This window comes from Sciurus carolinensis, chromosome X (genome assembly GCF_902686445.1).
Source record: "Sciurus carolinensis chromosome X, mSciCar1.2, whole genome shotgun sequence".
NCBI classification, from domain to species: domain Eukaryota; kingdom Metazoa; phylum Chordata; class Mammalia; order Rodentia; family Sciuridae; genus Sciurus; species Sciurus carolinensis.
This window is the reverse complement of record NC_062232.1, coordinates 64704814-64731196: the sequence shown is the minus strand read 5'-3', so window position 1 is coordinate 64731196 and position 26383 is coordinate 64704814. Positions and strand designations below refer to the sequence as shown.

The window sequence follows — 26383 nt, the reverse complement described above, 5'->3', positions numbered from 1 at the left end:
TGAGGAATTGACCCTTTTAACATTACATTGACTTACTTTCTACCTTTTTTACTTTGAAATCCACTTTAATGTTAATATTAAAGTACTCCAGGTGCTCTTTAAAAAGTATTGCTATTCGCATAGTGTATCATCTTCCTTATTTTAATTTTAACCTATTTGTGTCTTCATGTTTTAATGTGTGATACTTAAAGAAGCATAAAGTTTCCTTACTTTTTATTCAATCTGAAATATCTTTACATGGGTTGTCACTTTTCATGATTGTTGAAATGATTGGGATTAAATCTCCATTTTTCTACTTATACCCTTAATTCTCATTTATTCATTGTTGTTTTCTCTTTTTCTTCCTTTTAACTAATTTTTGTACTATTTTATTTTTATCATTGCTGTTTTCTTGACAATATTAACTACAGCACTTTGTTTTTTGTTATTTTAATAGTTTTTCAGTGTTTATAATATGAATCTTTAACTTAGGGTCAGGAAACTATGATAGTCTTTAGGCCAGATATGGACAGAATTTTTTTCTTTATGAATAAAATTTAATTGTAATACAGCCATCCCCATTTGTGTAAGTATTGTCTATGACTTCTATCATGTTTTAATGGCAGCATACTTGCATGATCATTTTAATTGGATGGTAGACATTGTAAATGTAACTTTTTGCATGCTATAGATACATTGTTTTCCTACAAATTATATGATATATAGCTTTGTTCTGAACTGATGTTGTGTTATTGAAAACACTTTGTCCATTATTTGAAATATTTTGATTGTCTTGGTTTTTCTTTGTTGATGTTGTTTTGTTTGTTTTTTCAGTACTAGGGATTGATTCCAGGGTCTCACACTTGCTATACAAGCTCTCTACCATTGGTTTACACCCATAACTCTGGGTCTTGATTTTAAGCTTTGTTATATGGGACTAGGGCAATGTTTTATATAGAGTTAATATATCCCCACTGTTGAAGCAGGACTTTTCTTAATGCTTTAACCAAACATCCTTCAAATTGTGAGGTATTTTATTCTGACTGTTGAGAATTGAAGTTATCCTGGTCCTTTGTGAACTCAGTAGATTCTATTAATCCTTTAAAGTTATTCTTTTCCTGGGGTCAGGTATTTTCCTCTGATCTATGATTGGTAATTTCTTACTAAATGGCAGACACTGTGAAATGTACCTTGTTAGGTGATGGATATCTGTGGATATTGAATTTTTTTCCCAGGATGTCAAAGTAGTTTTACATCTTACCTTCAGGTCTTACTTTAAAGGTTGTTAAACTGGAGCAGAATAGCATTTGGTCAGGAGTTAACTTTGCTCTACTACTGAAGTAAAACCCTTCTGATTACTCTGATACTTTTAAGTATGAGGTTTTTCTGCTCTGGCTAGAGGTAACATGAACTATTACTGGCCCAGTGTGAGTTCCATGGATTGATCCCTATAATCCTTGGTTCTTTTCCTGGTTCAGAATAGTATCCTCACTTCTATATGCTGAGCATTTCTCTGCTGTATGCTTGAGGAGACTGTCTACATCTCTCCAGAGTTCTCTCTGCAGTTTTCTTTGTTCTGTTTCTCTATTCTGTGAATACTGTCTTCTTTCTCCCAGACTCATAGCTCTAATCCATTAAATCAGGTAGTCTCTTGACTTCATTTAATTTAGCACTCCCTGCACTACTTTTTGGAAATTTTTTTCAGGTGGTAAGCTGGGCCAATTTTAGGACATGCCTTGTTTGTTCCTCATCGTTCAGTATTTGCTGTTTTTTTTTTTTTAACAGTTGTCCAGTGTCTTGAAAAAAAAAACATTTCACATATTTTGTCCTGTGTTTTAGATGTTTCATGCAGGAGAACAACTCCTGTTCTTGTCTACTTCATTTTGTCTTGAAATGGTAGACTAGGAGGACTGTTTTAATTGGATGAGAGTGGTTCACCATCTCACTTCCAGAATTTACAATATTGGGTGTGGGAGAGCTACTGTGGTTTCCCAGAACTATGGAACCTGTTGTGAAAAAGGACCAATGTGTTTCTGGGATACTAGCCAGTGATTAAGTGGCTCAGGTCTCTGGCTTATATCTGTCTAGCTCTAGTGCAGAACATGTCATGCATGAACAATAGAGTGTGTTCTTGGTATATTTATCATTATAGAACAGAATTCAGTATGTAATAGGGTCTGTTTAGGAATCCCCTTCCAAGATGTTTCTTTAAAGAAACTTTTTAAAAGCTGGTCCCAAGGTTTATAGGGACAACAATATGACAAGGCTCCAGAATTCATGATTTCTTGTGTTAGATTATAGAAGTGTCAAAAATGTTTTTTGAAAATTCTTCCCTGTAGTCATTTCTAATTTTCTTTTAAACTCTTCAGACCTCCATTCTCGATGTGGGACTATCTAAACCCATACTAGCACAGAGATGCAGTCAGTAAGTTTTGATTCCTAAGTCTGGAATATTAGGTAAGAGCAAGCATTTTAAATGCATTTCCCAAAAGAAAGTAAATTAGTTTATTCATTGAACAGGCTTTAAAAAATTGATTCAATGTTTACTTCTATAGGCAGAGTATTATAATTAGTTGTTTGTTGGTTATACTTCACTTGTATATATAAAAACTTTGTTAAATAATCCAATATAATACTTATTTTTATTCTTTAGAAATAGACTTTTGAAAGTACATTTTTGGCATGTGTTAAGGAATTTTATAGTGTATTTTATTTATATTTTAAAGGAAAGGTACATTTCAAAATATCTCTCTCCCACAATGCACACACTCACATATACCAATATACATATAAACACACAAAACTCAGGCCCTAATTTGTTAGAATCAAGAAAATATGGTTAAATGAATGACTGGTTATTTTGAAGTTGTTGGTTCTTCCAAAACTAACTTATTGTTTTAACAAAATTTGAACAAAGCTGCAATAGGAATTTTTGTTTGAATTTGCCATAATTATACTATATGCAGAAAAGTAAACAAATGAAAAGTACTAAGAAATTTTTAAAAGTCTGAAGGACACCCTTCCTTTTCTCTATTTCTTTGTTAAAACTCTAAATCTTTGAATTTAGCACGGTGATGTGCAGCTGTAGTCCCAGCTTACTTGGGTGACTGAGGCAGAAGGATCTCTTAAGACCTTTGAGGCTTTGAGTTTGAGGCTGGCCTGGGAAACATAGTGAAACCTCAAAAACAAAAACAACAATAGACTTTATGAAGTTTCTATAAACAAATATCACAGTTTCAACATAAGTTTATAAACATAGTATGTGGCCTAAGAATATCCCATTACATATGACATATTATTATATATAAAGGAAGAATCATAGATTGTGACAAAGAAATTGGTCAGTAAACATTATTTGATAATTGGTTAGGCTTTTTAGATTGAAAATACCATGTCTACCATTTAGAAGTGAAAATTTTACTTATATTAAAGAACTTAGTCTGGAAAATAATTACTGTATCCTAATAGAAAATGCAGCTGAATATTAAGTTGACCATTGAATGGAGAAAGTCTTATTAAGCATAATAGCAATTAAGGAAAAGCATTGAGAAATGATGAATAAGGTGAACCACATAAAAGTAAAAACTATTGAACATAAAAACAGTGACGTTTTTAACATTTAAAAGGGCTTGTCCCAATTGACCAAACAGTAAGTTAATAGTGGGAAATGGGCAAAAACATTACTGGTTTTGAATGAGAAACATGGAAAGACCACTGAATAAAAAAATGTTCATCCTAAGTATAAAAATTTAAATTAAATCAATATTGATCCCATTTTTGTATATCAAATGTGGAAATATGTTTAATGGTTTATCTGATGGTGTCACAGATATGGAAAGATAAATGCCATCATAACTGCTGATGGGAGTGGAAACTATCGTAACCTTTTTGGAAACGAATTTTACTGTGTATATCAGGAATCTTGGACTATTTATACCTCTTTGTACCTGTTTTATTTCTTAAGAATTCATTTTGGGAAAATAATCATTATACCAGTAAAAATGTATGCATATTTCATAGTTGTTTTAAACAGTGAAAAACTGGAAATAACCTAATTATCCAGAAGGGGAACAATTAGATAAATCATGGCAAATGGGTATGGTTGATATTGTGCAGTTGTTGAAAACTGTTTAAGTGGGAGTAAGTACTATAACATTATAGCATAATATTAACTGGGCATAAAGGAGAACCCTGAGTAATATATACAGTATGATTTCAGGTATGTTAATATAACTCATATATTCATACACATACACAAATAATTTCAAGTACAATAAAAGATTAATAGAGTTTTTCTTCATACTGAAATTTTAGATGATTTTAATTTTGAAGAGGGATTTGTGAGTAGGAGAATCAGATAATAGGAAAGCATTATTGGCAACAAACAAAACTTAGAATGAAATTGTAGAATGGCATGTGGTAGAAGTGGCTTCTGGGGAAAAGGTCATTCTTAAGGGCACATATCCTATCCTTGTGTTCAATTCCTGAACCTCATACTTCTTATGTTATTTTTGGCAAATTACTTACCAAATCTCGTATGTAAAATGTGGATAATACCTACTTAACAGAGTTGTTTGGAAGATTGTCATAAAATAACAAAGATTCAATGTTTGACATATAATTAATTGTAGTTGTTCCATAATTGCTACTTAGTACATTTCTTATTTGTGTCAATTATGAATCTTTCTAACCAGATAACTTCATGACATGATGGTAGGTTTGACATAAACTGTAACCTAGACAATGTTTCTTCCTTTTGAGTTTTTTTTTTTCCCTGATGATGGGGATCAAACCACCCATGGCCTCATGCATGCTGGGCAAGTGCATAGAGCCACATCTCTAGCTTTCTTCCTTTATAGTTGTAAAAGACTTTTATTTACGGTTTACTCATGTGTTAGGTTTCAGTGAACATTTTCATTATTCTTTCCCATAAGTTAAACAAGTAACAAGTATTCTTCTTTAATATAAATGGTCATGTGACAATGATGTTCTTATACATTTGCAATTTTAATATTCAAATTAATGTTCCTGAAACTTAGATAATGAATATTTGTGTTTTTTTCTGTTGATCATTTTAAAAAGTAAATGGGATATCAAAAATTATCTTTAATTGCTTAAACTCTCTGGAGTTTTATTAGTAGTTTTAATATGTATTGTGAAATGCTATGGCCATAATACTAAATGGCCAAACTGGTTATTAGATTTTATGATATTTTATTAAAATTTTGAGCCTTATAGGTAACCCAGGTTTTTCTTTAATGAAAATAACTGAGGGCTAGAAAAAATATTTTTTGCCATTTGGAAGCCCTTAGTAAACTCTAAAAATTACATGTAATGATTGAGTAGTACCCCATTCTGTATATAAATTAACACTTGTGAATGAATACATATGTAAACCTATATAATAATAGCTTCTGGTTGTACTTAGAACATTTTACAGTTTAGAAATATTTTTTTGCCCCACATAAACTAATTGAAATTTCACAAGAACCTTTTTAGGGAGATAATGCAGATATTTTCCTTGTTTTATAGACTTAGAAACTGAGGCTCAGAGGTCTTAAGTGATGTCTGATTTTAAACTGTGTATTCTGGTTTCAAGTTTAGTACTCCTTTGTTATAACAGTTCTATTTCCAGGCACAGAAAGAATGAGGAATACAGTGTCATTAAACTCATAAACCTTTCTAACAGAAAAGGCTTAGAGGTACCTCATAAATCAATGATGAGTTTATCATTTTGTGATATAATAGCTACTAGTTTAACAAGTCTTAGTGGTAGGTTAGAAACTTTGGGTTAGTATAGCAGGAAAAAACTGAAATACCTGAGAAGCAAAAATGGATAGTGAGAGAGTAATAGAAATAATGGAATTAACAGTGTTAAAACAAAATATCCTATATACTTCAAATACCTAAGGGCACCGAAAGATCATCAAAAAAGATGAATTGCATATAGTATACTTAGAATATAAGAAGATATAAAAACAGCATCGTGCTTTACAAAGATTAACATTAAAATGGGTAATATTTAAGGAAAGGATTATTTAAGAAATTAATTTCATCTATCTAGAAATTTTACTTTTTTGGTATACCCAGTCATTATTCCAATCAAATAAAAATTGCCTATGTTTACTTTCTTATTATTTTCTCAAATTTGCTGGTTTTTAAAGAAGTACATTCTTAAAAATACTCAATATTAGAAGAAAGATCAAATGGTAAATTATTATTTTATTTCAGGTTCTGTTTACAGAGGAAGATGTGAAATTTTACCTTGCAGAACTGGCCCTTGCTTTGGATCATCTGCATCAATTAGGAATTGTATATAGAGACCTGAAGCCAGAAAAGTAAAACTATATTCTCCTTATGTATCACTGTTGTCTATATTTCTACAATTATAATTACATTTTGGCATACTCTACTGCGTTTTTAAAATATTATAAGAAATTCTGTATGAAGTACATTAATTACATGAAACTGATTTGTAAAAAGTAATCTTCATATAAACAAACCTTGGTTTAAATTAATTACTTAAAATTTTTCTAATATGCCAAATTATGACCTGTTTTAAGTTTATAATGGTTTTTATGTGGATGTGTTACATAAAATATTTTATTCTATCTTACTGAATATGAATTTTGATTTACAGCATTTTGCTTGATGAAATAGGACATATCAAGTTAACAGGTATGCAGATTTTCTTATGTACTAAACCCACTGTTTTTCATTATTTTACTGTTAGTCTCAGCCTTTTTCCTTTTTCTTCTTTCTTCTTTGCATTTGCATTTTGTTTATTTAGTGAAAAAAGGTTTAATTAAAGGTTAGATAGCTTTCATAATAGTTTAATTATAATTTTCAAATATAAAATTCAGGCACTGTGCAAATTAAAATTGATATTTGATGTCCCAAGTAAAAATACATGATCTTATTTTCAGCATAGGCTGAAAGACTTTACAATACTCATTACATTTTAAATATAGTGACAACCTCTCTCCCCATTTCCTACTCTGCAAACAGTTTTCTGTTCTGTATCTATGATTTTATTATTTTGAGAATATTATATAAACCAATTTTGTAAAACCACACAGCATTCACATTCCTCTTTATCTAGAGAAGTAAAAACTTACATTCACACAAAAATCTATCCATGAATGTTCAAAGCTCCTCTGTTTGTAAAAACTCAAGACTGGAAATGACCCTGGGGTTCTTCAAAGGGTAAATGGATAATCAGTGATGCATCCATATAATAGAAATCCTACTCAGCAATTAAAAGAAATGAACTGTTGATTCTTGCTGCAATTTGAATGGAGTTCAAGGGCATTATGCTGAGTGAACCAATCTCAAAGTTTACATGTGCTTTGAGTAGATAGTACATTCTAAATTTAATTATCAGAATGCCTGAACAAAGATAAAATGAAGACATGATCTTTACAGAGAATTTTAAACTGGTAGGTTTATAAGGTTAGTTGCGCTAAATTCCTTAGTGCACTGTATCAAGGTAAAATTAAAGTATAAAGATGTTACCTTGAAAATGAAAGTAAATATGTCAAAGTTAAAGTTTAGTGAATCTCATAGTCTCATTCTTTTTTTCATGTATATAAAAACAATGTAGGTTTGCAAGGGATTGAAAGCGGAAAAGAAAAAGAATGAGAAAGAGAACAAAAGAGTTCTGAAATTTTATATAACAGTTTTTTTTTTATTTTAAAGCAATTGAACTTTAATCAAAAAGCTAATTGGAATTTAATTGCTTCTTTCATTTTTTCTTAATAAATTATACCTGTTTTGTCAGAGGTGAAAAAAGGAGACGGATAAAGTATAGAATAAATCTTTCCTTTATCTCTCTACTACAGTAAGTTTAATTGGGTGAATAATTATGCTAAGTTGTATTATAGTTAGTCTTCTAATTGGAATTCTGCCTTTTATAGCTTTTAGAGACATAAACTGTCTGAGGAAGGAAGAGTAGTTAGGATCAGTGTTAATTTATAAGCAGGGGAGACAAGGTATGTAAAAGGAAGAAAATGTGATTTATAATTTTTTACAATGCAGACTATTTTTCTTAAAATTGCACCAATATTTATTTTAAAGAAAATATACAGTAATGACTATTAGATAATTTACAGTTTTATGATTATAACCTAATTCAGAGTTTTGTGATGAAAAGTACATTTGTGGATTAAACTTCACAAGTATTCCAGTGAGGTTTGTTAAAGTGAGAAGCTTAACAGCAATCATTTAAAAACTTTATTCTTTTACATTTTTTCCTTTAATTCCTTTATTCTCTATTCCTTCCTTTTTGTTTTTTCTTCTTTTTCTGCTTTTCTTCCCTTCTTCGTCTTTCCTTCTGTATGTCCTACCACCTTTTTTTCTTTTCCTATTTCCTACTTGACCTTTTAAACACTATAATCAAAATACAGCAGACTGATTGCTGTTTGCATTGACAGCAGTGGGCGCTGTGTGGGCTGCAGTGATTTAGGAATGAGTCATTTCTAGCATTGTGAACTTTCCCAGAGTAATCTTAGAGCAGTGGTCTTTTTTTCCCCACCTGTTGATATTAAAGCTCCTCAGGACAGCTGGATGCTGTTGGCATAGACCTGTAATCCCATTTATTCTGGAGACTGAGGCAGGAGGATCACAAGTTCAAGGCCAGTCTGGGCAATTTAGTAAGACCCTGTCTTAAAATAAAACTAAGTGGATTTGAAATGTAACTCAATATAAGAGCACCCCTGGTTTCAATCCCCGGTATTGCAAAAACAAACATTAAGAATGGACCTAATGTTTAACAAGCAACCTGGAATGACAGTGGACTATAGAAAACTTCCTGTTTTAACTGTGCTTTCAGTATTATTTGCCTCATACTGAGATTAGATTGTATAGCAAAATGTTAGTAAAAGGAGAGTAGAGATCCCCAGATATCTGTACTCTTGCTTATGTATTATTTATATTTTGTATATGACAATTTTTTTCAAAATCTTACCCATAGTATATAAAAATCTTAATCATAACTTGAGCTCAAATAAATTCTGTGGTTGCCATAATGTGGTTTTGAGGGCCATAATTTAGGGGTGACTAATAAAGAAAGAAATGATGTATAGAATCAGAAATTTAAATCACCCAGTACTTGAGTATTTAATAGAAAATGTGGACATGAGAAAATAATTTTAATATTTTTTAAGATTACTTGCAAATTCATCATTGGAATTACTTTTGCTTAATTGTAATTACTCAAATTGGTTTCTGGGTATGCTTTTTAAAATTTAAAATGTTAGAGTCATTTAAGCTTGCAACAATGTGAAATATACCTCGACACCCCCTTGTCCCAAAACCTTCCTTTATGTAACTGATTTCTATGTATTTTATTCAAATTAACAACTTGGAAAAACCAGTGTTTAGTATCTATCTCATTTAATCTTGCAACTGGTTTTATAATGGTCAAATTTTTGTCATTTGATTACTGAGAAGACTCTAGTGTTAAATATCAGTTTTGTCTGAAGTAGTATGACAAAGGAACTTTTATCTATTGGCCCACAAAATGTCATTGTTGGTCTTTGTTTATCCATTCAACAATTAAAGGGTATTTGAATTATTTCCTGTTTTGGGCAGTAATGAATAAAACTGCAATAAATAGTACAAGTTTTTATATGAATACATTTTATTTCACTTGAATAATTACCTAAGGAGAACATTATTGCTCATATTGCAAGTGTTTAGTTAACTTAGTGAGAAACCTCCATACTCTCTCCCAGTGTGGTTGTACCATTTTGCTTACGTGTGTGAGAGCTGCAGTTGCTCTTTATTCTCACCATTTTCCTGGTGTTAGTATGTTTTAGTTTAGCTATTCTAATAGTAAACATAGTAATATCTAATTATAGTTTTAATCTATATTTCTCAAATAACTAATGAAACTGAGCATCTTGTCATATATGTATTTCTTTGGAGGAGTTTCTATTCAGATCTTTTTCCCATTTGGAAAAAATATAATATTTTCATATTGAATTTTTTGTTTTTTATATACTAAAAGTACAGGTCACTTATCAAAAATGTGATTTGCAAATATGTTCCCCCATCTAACTACTTTTTCATTTTCTTAAAATGTCTTTTAAAGACAAGTTTTTTGTTTTTGTTTTTGTTTTTGTTTTTCACATAAGGGAGTTTATTAAGCAAACAAAGTGTCTCCCTGCAGGTAAGAGAGAAAATGAGAGGAAAAGAAAGGGAAAGAGAAAGGGCATTCAACTAGAGAGAGTGGAAATCGAGGAGGAGAAAGAAAGCAAGTGAGTAGGAGAGAAAAAGCAAGAGAAAAGATCTAAAGACCAGTTTTTACTGTGATGATGTCCAGTGCACAGCTTTTATTTTTCTTCTATATATTATACTTTTGAGGTTGTTTCTAAGAAATTTTTGTCTGACCCAGGTTTACAAAGATTTTTTCCTACATTTCCTTTTAGAAATTGATAGTTAAAATTTTACTAGAATATAGTTCTATGGTCCATTTTGAATTAACCTTTGCTTTTGGTAGGATGATGAATTTTTTTTTATTAATACCCTTTATATTCTGGTTGCTTTTGCACTTTTCCAACAAACTATCTGGCAATATACAGCCAGTTCTGTTACAGTGTGACCTAATGTGATCTTAATCACTACACAATGCAAAACCACACAGTAAAAGCTGCAGAACTTATGGAGGAAATGGATTTAGAGGTATAACATTAAAATCTTAAACTATGACACACTCAGCAAATTATGGAAATCATCCTTGGTGTCATCAAAAGACACATGGATAAAAAATGTGTTGTATATGTTCAATAGAGTTTTACTCAGCCATAAAGAAGTATAAAATTATGTTATTTGCTGGTACATAGGTGGAACAGGAGAACATCTTGCTAAGTGAGATAAAAAAGACACAGAAAATCAAGGGTTAAGTGTTTTCTCTCATGTGGAATTTGTAGATTAAAAAAATAGAAAAAAGTAAATCTCATGAGAATAGAAAACCACTAGAATAATGGAAGGGATTTGAGAGGGAGGTAGCAAGGGAGAGCCTGGGAAAGTTGTAGGGAATGAGATCTACCAGATTATGATATATCCATGTACAAATATACCACAGTGAATACAGTTTCATTTATAATTTTAATACACTAATGAAAATAGTAATAAAATTAGAAAGAGGTTTAGTAGAATAGAGTGAAATAGAGCAAGCCAGATCATGAGGAGGAGGGAGAGAACAGAGGAGGGAAAGAGAAGTATAGGTGTATTAGTTTTCTCTTGCTGTGATGAAAATACCTGACAAGAAAAACTTATAAAAAGTTTAATTGGGCTCATGGTCGCAGAGGTTCAGTCCACAGTTGGCTGACTCCATTGCCTTGGGCCCAAAGTAAAATGGTATGGTGGAAGAAAGTTGCTCAGCTCATGGTAGATGTATTAATCCACTGCTGAAGTTTTAACTATCCTAATCCAAACTTTTTTGGGGGTGGGTATCAGGGATTGAACTCGGGGACACTCAACCACTGAGCCACATCCCCATCCCTTTTATATTTTAATTAGAGACAGAGTTTCATTGAGTTGCTTAGCATCTTGCTTTTCTTGAGGCTGGCTTTGAACTCAAGATGCTCCAACCTCAGCATCCTGAACTGCTGGTATTACAGGCATGTGCCATTGCACCTACCTAATCTAAATTTTTCACCTCTGAACATTGTTATGTTGCCTAACACGTGAGCTTTCCGGGAAACATATCATATCCAAACCATAGCATTTCACCCCTGGTCTCCAAACACTTAACACCCATCTCACAATGCAAAATGCATTTATTCCATCTCCAAGAGTCCTCATGGTTTTAACAGTTCAAGCATTGCTCAAAAGTCCATGTTCACAGTCTCCTCTGAGAATCAAGGCAAAGTGTTGTTTGTGGGCCCTTGTACAAGTCAAAACAAGTTACATACATTCAGTATAAAACAGCACAGAGAAAACATTTCCATTCCAAAGTGGGGGAATAGGGAATAGACAGAAGGGATGGGAACCAAACAAGATGGAAACCCAGCTGGGCAAACACATCCTTTAGCTCCATGTCTGGTATCTAGTGCACATGACAAGACGTGAGCTCCAAAGAACTTGGGCAGTCTCTCTACTTGGGCCTTGCTAGTTATAGCTCACGTGGCCTCTCACTTGACCTGACTTTTCCTGTTGCTTCTTGCAGCTTTCCTGGAAAGACATTTCATGATACTGGCAGCTCTTAATTCTGGGGGTCTCCAGTGTAGCTCTGTCTTCATTCTCACATCTTCATGCATCACTCTCTCAGAGACTGTCTATAGAGATTCTGAACCTGCTACCCTTTATTTGGCTTCCCAGACTCTCCTTGGAATCCTGGTAGAACTTGGAGAAGTAGTACCACATGGAGTATGCCGAGGTCTGCCACCAGTTTGAGCAGTAACCTGGCACCCTTGGACCATGAATGCAGTGGGCTTTTGAGTACGATGGCAGCTTAGAATGGGGAAACAACTTCCTAGGTATTCCTGCGTGAGCAGTGTGCTCCAAATGCCTCTTCTGAAAGGAATTTTTACTTTTACATTTTTGAACCTGCCATTGGAGAGAACGTGTTGATACCTGAGATGCCCCAAAGACATCTTTCCCAGTTTTTAGCTTCTCATTAGTGGTCATAATATCTTAAGCAACCACATGTTCTTTGGTCTCAGTTTTATGTATACTTTTTTTATTTGTCAAGTTGTTTCAAATCCTTTCTCTCTTCTTTCTGCTGCTGATTATCACAGTAACCCTGATTAAAAGTAGCTAGGATTACCGATGCTACTGCATGAACAATATACTGCCTTGAAATTCCTTCCACCCAGTTAATTATTCTATCTCCTATAAATTTGGAGAATTTAAAAGTCTTAGAGCGTAGGCAAAATGTAGACAAGTTTTTTGTTAACCTGAATGTAATATAAATAGCTTCTAGCCCAGTTCTCAATAGTCTTCAGTTCCATCTGAAACCTCATGAGCAGAGTCTTTTCCATCTGTATCATTATAGGCATCCTTGTCTTCTGAGCTCCCACTAGAATTTTCCATTAAGCTCTGCTTACAACATTCTAATACTTCCCTATCCTGCATTTCCAAACTTTTCTGAACTCCTCCCACAAGCTAGTCCAAATGCTTCTGAACCAGATTTTTTGATATCATAGCAGTGACCTTGCTCTTGATACCAATTTCTGTGTAGTCAGCTTTCATTTCTGTGACTGAAATACCTGGCAATAACAATTTAGAGAAAGAAAAGTCTGGACTCATGGTTTCAGAGGTTCGGTCCATGGTCAGTCAACTCCATTGCTTGGGTCATGAGTTGAAGCAGAACTTCATGGTGGAAGGATGTGGCAATGGAAAGCTTCTTAGATCATGGAAGCTGAAAAGCAGAAAAATAGAAAACAAAAAGAGACAGAAATACAGAGAGACAGAGTGTGTGGAGTCAGGGACAAGATATGATTACTGACGTAAGCCCCCAGTGACTTACCTCCTGTAGACATGTTTCACCTGCCTATAGTTACTATCCAGAAGTATATTTAAATTATTAATCTACCAATGATGTTACAGCTCTCATAATCCAATCTTTCACCTCAGTATTCCCACATTGCCTAACACATGAGTTTTGGGGGAATAACTCATATCCAAATCATAGAAAGTATGTGAATAAGGTGAATTATGTTACCTGCATGTATACAAATATAGTATAATGATTCCCACAAATGTTTATAATGCACCAATAAAAAGTAAAGAAGAAAAAGGAAATACAATACTATAAAAAGATAGGTACTACAAAATTATCACTGTTTTACATACTGTAAATTATTAAGAAATATATAAAGAGTTGGGTACATGCTGGTAAGCCTAGTGGCTCTGAAGGCTAAGACAGGAGAATCGCAAGTTGCAAAACAGCCTCAGCAATTTAGCGATATGGTGTCTCAAAACAAAATAAAAAATAAAACATGCTGGGGAAGTAGTTCAGTGGTTTATCTCTGCTGGTTTCAATTTCTGGTCCAAAAAAAAAATAAAGGAAAGGAAAGGAAAAACAAATACACAAAGAGTGCAATAAATGTGGTATATTACCTTGAGAAAGACCTGACATTTGTGGAAGTGGATGTCAGAAAGGTTTTATTTTGTAAGGTATAATGAAGTTGTGGAAGATAAATTACATAAATGGGAAGAAAAGTAGTAACAGAAGTGGACAGGAATGACTTATAACAAGATTAACTGAGGTAGCTGGTAGATGTTTGAGTTGCAGGTATGTGTGCTTTATATGAATTTCTACTTTGCTAATCTTAGCTAGGTTCAATTTTCTGTGTTCACTTTGTTTCTTGCAGACAAGACCATGTGTAAGCCAATGCCAGATTCCTGTTAGGCTGATTATTTCATAATATATCTATTGCATTGAAACAAATTTGTATTTTGAAGCAAGTGTTATAGCAGAACTAGCTGCGTATTTCAGTCTATTATCATCTACACTTCCTCTAGTAGGAGAATATTTATTACTGGTAGTAGCTTTATAGCAAGTCTTGAAGAGTTTAAGTTCTTCATATTTTTTCTTCTTTTTCAAAACTGTTCTGTTTCATTTGCCTTTTCGTATAAATTTCGGAATCAATTTGTTAATTTAACAAAAATTTGCAAAGATTTTATTGAAGTGTTATTGATTACATAGTTCAGTTTTTGGAGAGGTGACCTCTTAACAACATTGAATCTTCCAGCCAGTAAACACAATACATCTCTCCATTTATTTAGGACTACTTATATTTATTTCATCAATGTTTTCAGTTTTCAGCATATAAATTTTACATATATTTTGTATATTTTTGCCTGTGGGTTTCTTGGAATTTTGGGGGGTGTTAAAATGGTTTTAAAATTTCAATTTACAAATTTCCATTCCTAGTACATAAAAATAAAATTGATTTTGTATTCATGTTTAATTCTTTGAAGAGTTTAAACAAAAATGCAAGCTTGCCTTAGCAAAATTTTGCTTTTTTATTATTTTAAAAACTCTAAATTGCTACCTCTCCTTTGTCTTATTCTATTTTAAAATTTAGATCAATTTTACAACTTTGATTTAATTGTTATTCGTTAAAAACTGTTGCATGATATTGTAGTATAGACTTAAAGTCAGGTATTTTGATCATGAGATTTAATCCAACCATATTTATGTATCTTCAATTGTATCATTATGAAATACGGGTTGTTTTGTATTGTTGGTCTCACTGTAGTTTTCTTAAGAGTAATTGTAGACCATCCATTAATTGTTTTAATTTTTTTTATGGGTACTGGGGATAAACTCAGGGGCACTCGACCACTGAGCCACATCCCCAGCACTATTTTGTATTTTACTTAGAGATAGGGTCTCAATGAGTTGATTAGCACCTCACTTTTTGCTGGGTCTTCCTTTGAACTTGTGGTCCTCCAATCTCAGCCTCCCGAGCTGCTGGGATTATAGGCATGCACCATCATACCTGGCCTAATTGTTTTAATGTTTAGCCCATTATTTTGTTTCTATTGTCGTTTTGTATTTTCTGAAGTTTTTCAATGTTTTTGTATTGATATAGACTTTGGACTCAGCAAGGAGTCAGTAGATCAGGAAAAAAAGGCCTACTCATTTTGTGGTACAGTAGAGTATATGGCTCCTGAAGTAGTAAATCGGAGAGGCCATTCACAGAGTGCTGATTGGTGGTCATATGGTGTACTTATGGTAAGTAGTAGTATTTTTATTTACCATGTCAGCATATGATTCATATTATTTAGAATGTTGTTTTAGTGAAAATTTTGGAATGTGTCAGGTAAATAAGGGGTTCTGTTATTTCATGATTAATGCTTAAAAGTTATGGTTGACTAGCTGTTTTAAAATAATAATTAGGATTTTAGTCTTTTAATGTTGCTACTACAAAGGTAAGTGGTAACATTGTTATATAAAGTTTATAAATTTGAGACTTAGAACAAGGTCTTTCGATTCTAGAGTTCACAATGCTGAGTTTAACAGTTACATGATATTTTAATTAGATATCTCAGAAATTATCACCCTACCATATACTTTCTTATTGTCCATTTGTTTCAGGCATGGCCTAGAATGTAAACCCCTTGAAGGGGAGATTTCTGATTTGTATTACTTTTCATCCTCCATAGTAACTAGCATAGGGAACATTTATTAGATGCTTAATAAATGCCAACTGACTAAATTGATATGAGATTATACACAGAATATGTAGTAGTAAGTAGGATGACTGGTGAATAGCTGTTGAATCAGACATAATTTGCCTCTGAAACCTGATAATCCACTTTACCTGTTTATCAAAGAATGACACAGAGTGTGACACATCTGGTGGGGTGGTAACTGATTCAAAATATACTTAGCATTTTATCTGATCTAAGAACATACAATCTGGTTGGGGGAACAATTGTAATGGCTAAATAAAATGTCCAAAAGTACTTTAGAGAAACTTCATAAAGTTGATCTAGACAAAGTAGAGAAGATGGAACTTAGGTTATGCCTTGAGTGATAGGTAAAATTTAAATTGTTGCATGTCAAGAAAGAGAGTATTATGATATTAGCAAATGCTTGGGGAACTAGTTTGACTACAGTAGTGAAGAAAGAGGGAGAAGTTGCAGGAAGTGAAACTGCAAACCTGTAATGTTTGTATAATTTTCTGAGTAGTAATACATGATTTTAGATTCTTAAACAGGATGCTAGTTAGAGAAAATATGTACTTTAGGAATATTAATTAGCCTTGGCAGCAATGTATAAATAAATTGGAAGTGTCAAAAACTAGAATCTGACCAAAAGAACTTCCTACAGGACGGTTGTAAGATAATAGAATTTAAGAAGAGGAAATATTAAAGTGTTTCATAACTAACTTTAATAGCAATTTTAGTGATACAGATGAAACGAAAGGTAAAGATCAAACACAAAAGCACCTCTAAAATTTATGAAATTTAGGGATTGAAAGAATGGTACATTGATAGAAAATAGATAATGACAACAGGTGGGGAAAGAATTTATTTTTAGCATGTAGCATAAGTTACTGTAGATTGGTGACTAAACCTTTGGTCATGATAAATTAAGAGGGGTAGTGGAAAGAAAACCAATTATGTGGACTCTGTTTGTATTTCTCTCTCTCTCTCTCTCTCTCTCTCTCTCTCTCTCTCTCTCTCTCTCTCTCTCTCTCTCTTTCTCTCTCTTTCTCTCTCTCTCTCTCTCTCTGTGTGTGTGTGTGTGTGTGTGTGTGTGTGTGTATGTATGTATGGTCCACTACCCAACCTGTTGTTTCCTTGAGGGATCATTAAGATTCCTATATCAAGAAAGTTATTTCCTTACGTGATGGAGTTTTCTAGTTCTATTTTGACCCACTCTCGTAAATCTTGCATTACTTGATTTCATTTGATGATCATGTAATACGAGTTTCAATTTTTTTCTGAAGAATTTTATTAAATATTCTAAGTTGTGCTAAATTGACTCTGATTATTTTATTCTTTTAGTTTGAAATGCTCACTGGTACTCTACCATTTCAAGGGAAAGACAGAAATGAGACCATGAATATGATATTAAAGTAAGTATGAACACTCATTTGATTTTGGAAAAAATCACTTGCTTTCATTTTGAGTAATTTAATGTGGTTTTACTTTGAGGCAAAAGAACCCTTTTTACTGTTTTGTTCTATTCCCCTAAAATAGAGGGGATACTATTTGCCATTGTAAAAACAAATTTTAAAATTAGTTTTGAGATTTGTTCATTTACAAGTGTATTCGATTTAAGTGAAATTTTCTAAAATCCTCTTTTTCAGAGCAAAACTTGGAATGCCTCAGTTTCTTAGTGCTGAAGCACAGAGTCTTCTAAGGATGTTATTCAAAAGAAATCCATCAAATAGATTGGGTATTGCTTATTTCTTATCTTTAAAATGATGTACTACATATTTGGGGATCTAACTATATCTTTATTCTTTCTTGCTTAAGTGCTTCAGTTCATTTGCTTTTGTTATACATTTATATCTGGAATTGTGTGTTTTGTTCCAGAAACAATAAACTTTGTTGTATGTAAGGTTAAAAGGTTAAAAAATAGAGTAGTCTCATTAATCAAAACTTTTCTTTTACATATATCATATGTATATGATATGGGTTACCTCTTTTGGCATAATTCACAGAATTACCTTGTAAAGGCAATCCTTTTAGATATTTGATGATAATTACTTTGTTTCTCCTAATTTTTTTCAAAGTAAATAGAATGTTTCCATTAATACTTAACTATAAGACTACTTACTGATAGCCTTTCTTTGGTTCTAGATGTGATCCTCTTATCCTATTAGCATCATTGTATTAAAATAGTTTATGACTTTATTCCTTGTAGTTTTTAATATGTCATAAAAATCTGAGGTCATGAGTTGAATTATGAAGAAAAGAAAGCATACTTATCTTTTAATGCTATGTCAAACATGAATTCACTACCCTAAGCAGTTCAGTGTAAACATCAGTTTTTTTTATTATAGTGAAGTGAAAGGATAAATGAATACAATGCCAGATAAGAATTCATAGATGTTTTCACTTCATGAAATCTATGAAATGTGTGTAGTCCAATTTATAGATGAAGCCAATTAAACCAGGTAGCAAGATTTAAAAACACAAGCATGCCAATAAAGTATTCTTTTCATTTTTATAGGTTCAGAAGGAGTCGAGGAAATCAAAAGACATCTTTTTTTTGCAAATATTGACTGGAATGTAAGTTGAGTAGAAAGTTTTTTTTATTAAATAGGTTTATATTAGAATGAGCATAAAATTTATAAGTAAGTAAAAATATATGGACTTTGCTGATAATCCATATGTGTTATATTTAGTGAAATTATTATTAATAAATATTTATAAATCATGGGATTTATCTTGAACCAGATGTGTAATAATAGTATATTTTTATTTATCAATTGTTTTATCTGTTAAATGTAGTTAATCTTTTGCCCTTATTCTAGACTGGGGAATGTGAGAGAGGGAAGAAGGGGAAAGGAAGTGAAGTATGTAACAGATTCTTATAGGAAATAAATTATGAAGAATCTAAGGTGTATTTAATTTCAGATTGTTCATTGTTTTGTATTAGAAAAAATTAATTAGTTATCTTATAGCAGCTGTTTCATTAAATTTTGACAGGATATGAAACCAAACTTATAATTCTGCTGAGTCATGTATAGAGATTTTTAAAAATTGCTCTTCTCAAACTAATCTAAGAATTTCTTAGAAGATTTAATTTTTTGTGCTTTATAGAGCAGCTTTATATATTTTATATATTAGAAATAATCATAGTTAAACATTTTTGATGTTATGTGGTTCTGTCATGAGTATCAAAATTGCTTCAAAAGTAAAGATTATTTTAAGACAGACATCGAAAGCTGGTATTCACTGACCAAGTCATTTCTTCTTCAGGCTTGTAGAACAGGTTTCAGTAGGCAATTTTTTTTCTTTTTTCTTTTTTTTGGTACTGGGGATTGAACTCAGGGGCACTTAACCACATGTCCAGCCCTTTTTTGTATTCAAATCAAATACAGGGAGACAGGGTCTCACTGAGTTGCATCGAGCCTCTCTTTTTCCTAGGATTGGCTTTGAACTCACAATCCTCCTGCTTCAGCCTCCCACGCTGCTGGGATTACAGGTGTGCACACCACACATAGCTTCAGTGGGCAAAATTTTATTATTACAAAACTAACATGTTGTAACCCATTAGTATTAATACCCCAAAACACCATTGAATGGGCATGCTGCATGGGAGCTGACTCTTCTTTGTCATATCATATAAATCTTTCCTCAGGTATCTTTGTATCCTCTTTTCATTTTCTCCCAGTGCTTCTCTATTCTTTCTTTCCTAGAAAAAAGGAAAGTACATTTTCTCCCATTATTGTTATATCTAAATATTTAAAAAATTTTTTCCTTTTAAAATTTAGATTTTTAATACATTAAAACCTAAATGCATTCTACTGTCATGTACAACAAATTTGATCAAATAAAAAAATGTAAAACATAAATCTGAACGTATATATGGGTGTCATGCAATATTCAGATACATGTATACATTGTGTATTGTTTAAATCAGAGTAAACATGTCGGTCTCCTGAAATATTTATCATTTCTTTATAATGACAATGTTCAGAATCCTTTGATAAAATTCTTTAAAATTTACAGTACTTTATTGTTATTATAGTAAACCTACTTTATGCAGTAGGTCACCAGAACTTTTGATATCTACCCAAGTATAACCTAGTACCTATTGATCAACCATTCCTCCACCTTCTCTCTGTCATTAATTTTAATTTAAATAAATTAGTGGAAAGTTTACATATTTCATTATGTGAAAATTTCTTTAATGTAATTCCCTCTAAATTTTTCTGTAGGACTGTGAGCTGTGAAAAAGTAGTTTTCTAAAATGTTGGCATATGTATATTTTCTGTTTTTCAAAATTAAATTTACTTTAAACTGACGTCATCACATAAAATTATACGTATCATTTGGGTAACTACTTTGATACATGTATAATATTTTAATTTAATGTATCTCCTCAAACATCTGTTATTCATTAGTGGTGAAAACTCAAACCTTCCTTTTAACTTTTGAAATATATAGCACATTATTGTTCTCTGTAATCACCCTACCATGCAGTAGCACACTAGAATATCTTACTCCTATCAAGTGTTACCTTTCTCTATCCATTCTTCCCCCAACTTTTCCAGAATCTGGTAGCCAGCATTCTATTCTTAACTTCTATGAGATCAACATTTTACAATTACACATATAAATGAAATCACGTGGTACTTGTTTTTCTATGCATGGCTTATTTCACTAAACATAGTGATCTCCACTTCCATCCATGTCATTGTTAAAGACCAGGATTTCATTCTTTTTAAAGACTGAACTGTATTCCATTGTGTATGTGTATCACATTTTTAACCTATTCATCAGTTGATGGGTACACTTGATTATTGTGACCAGTGTGCCAATGAACATGAGTATGCAGATATCTCTTAAACATACTGAGTTTTTTGTTTTGTTTTTTTTTTTCTTTTTTTTTTTTTTGCGGTGCTGGGGATTGAACCCAGGGCCTTATGCTTGTTGCAAGGCAAGCATTCTACCAACTGAGCTATATCCCCAGCCCGAGTTTTTTGGTTTTGATATATACCAGTGGCAATGCTGCATCATGTAGTTGTTCTATTTTTTTATGTATTTTGAGGTATATCAGAACTGATATTTGTAATGACTATAGTAATTTACCTTTTTATCAACAATGTGCAATATTCATCAGCACTTGTTATCTTTAATCTTTTTGATAATAGCCATTATTACTGGGGTGAATTAATATTGCATTACAGTTTTAAATTGCATTTCCCTGTTTATACAGCTTTATAATGTATTTTGAAGTCAGGTAGTACAATGACTCCTGCTATGTTCTTTTTACTTAAGATGGTATTGACTGTTCAGGGTTTTGGGGGGTTCCATATAATTTTTAGGATTATTTTTTCCTACTTCTTTGAAGAACATCATTGGAATTTTCATAGGGCTTTCAGTGAATCTGTTGATTGCTTTGGTTAGCACGGACATTTTAATACTATTGATTCTTCCAATTAACGAGTTGGGATGTCTTCCCATTTTTTGTATCCTCTTCAATTTCTTTTATCAGTGTTTTATAATTTTCATCATAAGGATCTTTCACCTCTTTATTAAACTTACTCATATGTATTTTAATTTTATACCTATTGTGTATAGAACTATTTTCTTGATTTCTATTTCAGATAATTCACTATTGGCATGAAGCTATACAACTGAATTTTGTATGTTGATTTTGTATTCTACAAAATTTCCAGTATCATTTATTAAAGTATTATTTTAGTGGAGTCCTTGGGTTTTCTATATATAAGATTTTGTCATCTTCCTACAGTGATAATTAGATTTCCACTTTGACCTTTGAATGCTCTTTATTTCTCTTGCCTGATTGTTCTTAACAGAGACTTCAGTACTGTGTTGAGTAACAGTGGTGACAGTGGGCATCTTTGTCTTGCTCTAGATCTTAGATTGCATTCAGTTTTTCCCCATTCAGGGCAATGCTAGTTATTTGCTTAGCATAAAAATGGCTGTTATTATGTTGAAGTACTTCCCTTCTATACCTAATTTGTTTAGTACTTTATTATGAAATTGAGTTTTATCAAATACCCATTTTGCATCTATTGAGATGATCAAGTGGGTTTTTCCCTTCAGTCTGTTGATTCAGTGTATTGTATTTATTGATTTGCCTATATTGAACCATCCTTGCATCCCTGTGATGAGTCCCACTTGATCATAGTGAAGAATCTTTTTATTGTGTTGTTGTATTTGTTTTGCTAGTATTTTGTTAAAGATTCTTCACTCTGTGTTCATGAAAAATATTCGCCTGAATTTCAGTTTTTTCTTTTGTCCTTATCTGGCTTTAGTAACAGGTTACTTCTGGCCTTGTAAAATGTGGAAGTATTCTTTCCTTTCTGATAATTTGGAATAACTTACAGAGAAATGGTATTAGTTCTTTAAATGATTGGTACAACTGAGCAGTAAGGCTGTGTGGTCCCAGGCTTTTCTCTACTGGGAAATGCTATTGATTCAATATCATTACTTCTGATTGATTTTTTAGGTTTTCTGTTTCATAATGATTCAATTTTGGTAAGGTGTATGTGTCTTGGGATTTGTCCATTTCTTCTACATTATCAAATTTGTTAGCATTCGGTTGTTCATAATAATCTCTAATGACCATTTGTATTCAGTGGTGTCAGTTGTAATGTCTCCCTTTTCATGTGTGATTTTATTTATTTGAGTCTTCTCTTTTTCTTAGTATAGCTAAGGGATTGCCTATGTTGTTTATCTTTTCAAAGAACCAGTTCTTGTTTCTCTAATATAATCTTTTGTACTTTTTTCACAGTCTCAATTTATTTATGCTTTAATATGTATTACTGCTTTCCTTCTACTGATTTTAAATTTTGATTGCTCTAATCTTTCTGATTCCTTGAGATGCTGTGAATGGTTGCTTATTTAAGATCTTTCTGCTTTTTTGGTATAGGCATTGATTGATATAACTCCCCTCCTTAGTACTCTACTCCTTTTGTTCCCATAGGTTTTAGTATATTGTGTTTCCATTTTCATTTATTTCAATAAATTTTTGGATTTTATTCTTGATTTCTTCCTGATCCATTAGTTGTTAAAATGTAAATTGTTGAATACCCATATATTTGTGTAGTTCCAAAGTTTTTCTTTTGTGTGATTTCTAGTTTTATAGTTTTGTGGATGAAGAATACACAATATGATTTTAATGTTTTTGAATTCATTGAGACTTGTTTTGTGGCTTGGAATATGGTCTACTCTGGAGAACCTTCCAGGTACTCATAAGAATGTGTATTCTAAAACCATAGGGTAGGATGTTCTCTAGGTGTATGTTAGGTCCATTTGGTCTCTGGTGCAATTTAACTCTGCTCATTATTGTTCAACATTCTGTCTGGATGTTCTGTCCATTGCTGAGACTGGGGTGTTAAAAGTCCCTAAGTAGTATAGTACTAGTGTCTATCTCTTTTTTTAGATCTATTAATATTTCTTTGTATATTTGGATGCTTCAATATTGGATGCATGTATGTTTACAATTATTCTTTAATTTTGCTGAATTGACCCTTTTCTCCTTGTATAGTGACTTTTCCTTGTCTTTGCTTTTGATAAAATCAGTTTAATATGATAGAAGTATGACTACTCTTACTCTTGCTTTCTTTTGGATTTTATTTGCATGGACTATTTTATTCTGTGCCTCCACTTTCAGTCTAAGTATGGCATTAGTGTTGAAGCAAGTTTGTTGTAGGCACCCTATAACTTTCTTTCCTGCCTTATTTGATGCTTCCTTTTTACATACTAAAAGCTAAAACTATGATATCTGACTTGATTTCATTAGGTCTTGTAAAGGTAGTTTGGTAAATTAATAGTTGCTCACTGTGTCTGTGGGAAAAGATAGCCTGAGGAACTTAGCTGCCACTTTGCTCCACTCTTCTGTTTTTAAATATATAAATTTTAGCAAATGAGATTGTTAAACAAGACTGCATTTTTATTCTATGACTGAAACCTTAAATAGTACATTTAATATACATTTCCATGGGAGATCATAATACTTTAATTGAAATACATACTTCTTGAAAATAGTCTAATTATTGATTTTTAATAACATAAACATTATTTGATTATTTATTCATGATGATGTTATGACATATTCCATATGGATATAGTACCAGTGAGAATTCTAGTTAGATTTATAGCTGAAATTGAACATATTTATTCCTCATGAATGCAAGTTGTGGCATCTACTGCTGTGTTTTTTGGTCTCAGTAGATTTTGGGCATTATCTCTCAATTTTTTTACAATTTAGTTAACAGGTACCTGAAGGAATTGTGAGTCTTCTTTAAGAACTGTGAATATTATGTTCTACTTCCCCTTACTTTGGATAAAGTTCGACCATACTTTATCTAAAGTTTTTGGGACCAGAAATAGTTCAAATTTCAGATTTTTTAATATTTGTGTATTCATAATGTAATAACTTTAGGATGGGACCAGTCTAAATATAAAATTCATTCATGTTTCATATATACCTTGTACACATAACCTGAAGGTAATTTTACAGAAGATTTTTAGTGGGCCTGCATTTTGGCTGCTACATGTCACTTGAGGTCTGTTGAATTTTTCACAGTGATATCATGTTGACACTCAAAAGATTTTCAAATTTGGAGCATTTTGAATTAAGATTTTGGACTAGGAATGCTCGATATATAATGATATTTCAAATGTAAAATGTTTTGTGTTTCCCTATTATTTCTAGAAATTATATAAAAGAGAAGTTCAGCCACCTTTCAAACCTGCTTCTGGAAAACCAGATGATACTTTTTGTTTTGATCCTGAATTTACTGCAAAAACACCCAAAGGTAATGCAGGTTTACAAATAAAATCACAACTTGTATTTTAATAATGATTAAATAAACTATCTTCTTAGGTTAAAAAACTAATAGTAAGTTTGTAGAGAGTTGGCTTTCTCCCTTTGGAAGTGTAGCATTTATTTACAACATTACTTGGCTTCCTGTCAAGTAAAGTCTTTAAATGGGAACTGTTTGGTGATTCATTTGACATGCTAATGAAATACAGGGTAAAGGGCAAGAAATAAGACATGAGGTATATTATACAGACTCAATTTAGAATTTGCTGTGGTTTACTATGAGTGGCATTTGCTTCATATAATCATTGAACAAATATTGAATGCCTAGCAGATTCTAGGCAATGAGGAAGTGACAGTTAACAGAAGAGACAAAAATTATTGACCACATAGAATATGCATACTAAGGATGAGAGACAGATAATATAAGTTGAATAGCATGTCAGATAGTGAAGTTTAGTGGTTTCCTTTGCATTTAAAAAACTGCTTACATGGTATACCAAAAATTCTGTAAATTTTTAATTATATAATTATTTGAACATTAGATTCTCCTGGTTTGCCAGCCAGTGCAAATGCTCATCAGCTCTTCAAAGGATTCAGCTTTGTCGCAACTTCCATTGCAGAAGAATATAAAATCACTCCAATCACAAGTTCAAATGTATTGCCAGTTGTTCAGGTAAATTCTACTTAATCATATTATTCAGTTCGGGAATATATAAGTTTGGGAATAATTATCTCTTTGTTACTGATGGTGGATTTTCCACAATTTTTTAAAAAGTAATTTTTTGAACTATTTATTTTTTGTTTTGTACAGACTTTCTCTTTCTCTTGGATGAATTAAATGTGTTTCTGTGTGTTTTGGAAAAAAAGCAGAGTGTTAAAAACCTTTAATTATATTTACGTGGTCCGTATTGGCAAGGAAATGTTAGCTTGATTTATAATCTGACTGATTTATTATATTGGCCTTGAAGATCTAGAAAGCTTGCAATTTAGGAATGGTTCACAATCTGCATAGCCAATTTATAAATATTAAAACTTTTCTAGAATGAGTTATTTTAGATTTTTTAAGATTTACAATGAATGTATATTTAGAACAAAAGATAGAAAACATGAAAATATTTCATTCTTCTTAGTTGTTTTACTTTTTAAAATAAAAAACAGATAAATGGAAATGCTGCACAATTTGGTGAAATATATGAACTGAAAGAGGATATTGGTGTTGGCTCCTATTCTGTTTGCAAACGATGCATACATACAGCTACCAACTTGGAATTTGCGGTGAAGGTATTGTCTCTAAGCCTAACTTGTTTGTTCGATATATGCATTTTAAATTATAGGTTAACTTACAAACATTTTCAGTGAAGTGAGAGAGGAAGGATAATATGATGAGAAAGAACTCTAAGACTTAATTATTTTCATTTTGAATTTTTTTGCAAGTTTTTTTGGTAGAACAATGTATTTCAT

The 26383-nt window shown here is 32.0% G+C and overlaps 1 protein-coding gene across 5 annotated transcripts in view; it reads left to right on the top strand.

The window, feature by feature from the left end:
• Rps6ka6 (ribosomal protein S6 kinase A6) overlaps positions 1 to 26383 on the top strand; it is a 105740-nt gene that overhangs the window by 53756 nt on the left and 25601 nt on the right. For all 5 annotated transcript variants that reach the window (XM_047535902.1, XM_047535904.1, XM_047535905.1 and 2 more), the window contains 9 exons: positions 6211 to 6317; positions 6620 to 6657; positions 15528 to 15670; positions 17452 to 17522; positions 17757 to 17845; positions 18626 to 18684; positions 24812 to 24914; positions 25465 to 25595; positions 26081 to 26203. In XM_047535902.1, the coding sequence (XP_047391858.1) occupies positions 6211 to 6317; positions 6620 to 6657; positions 15528 to 15670; positions 17452 to 17522; positions 17757 to 17845; positions 18626 to 18684; positions 24812 to 24914; positions 25465 to 25595; positions 26081 to 26203 (864 nt within the window). The remainder of the gene's footprint in view (positions 1 to 6210; positions 6318 to 6619; positions 6658 to 15527; positions 15671 to 17451; positions 17523 to 17756; positions 17846 to 18625; positions 18685 to 24811; positions 24915 to 25464; positions 25596 to 26080; positions 26204 to 26383) is intronic.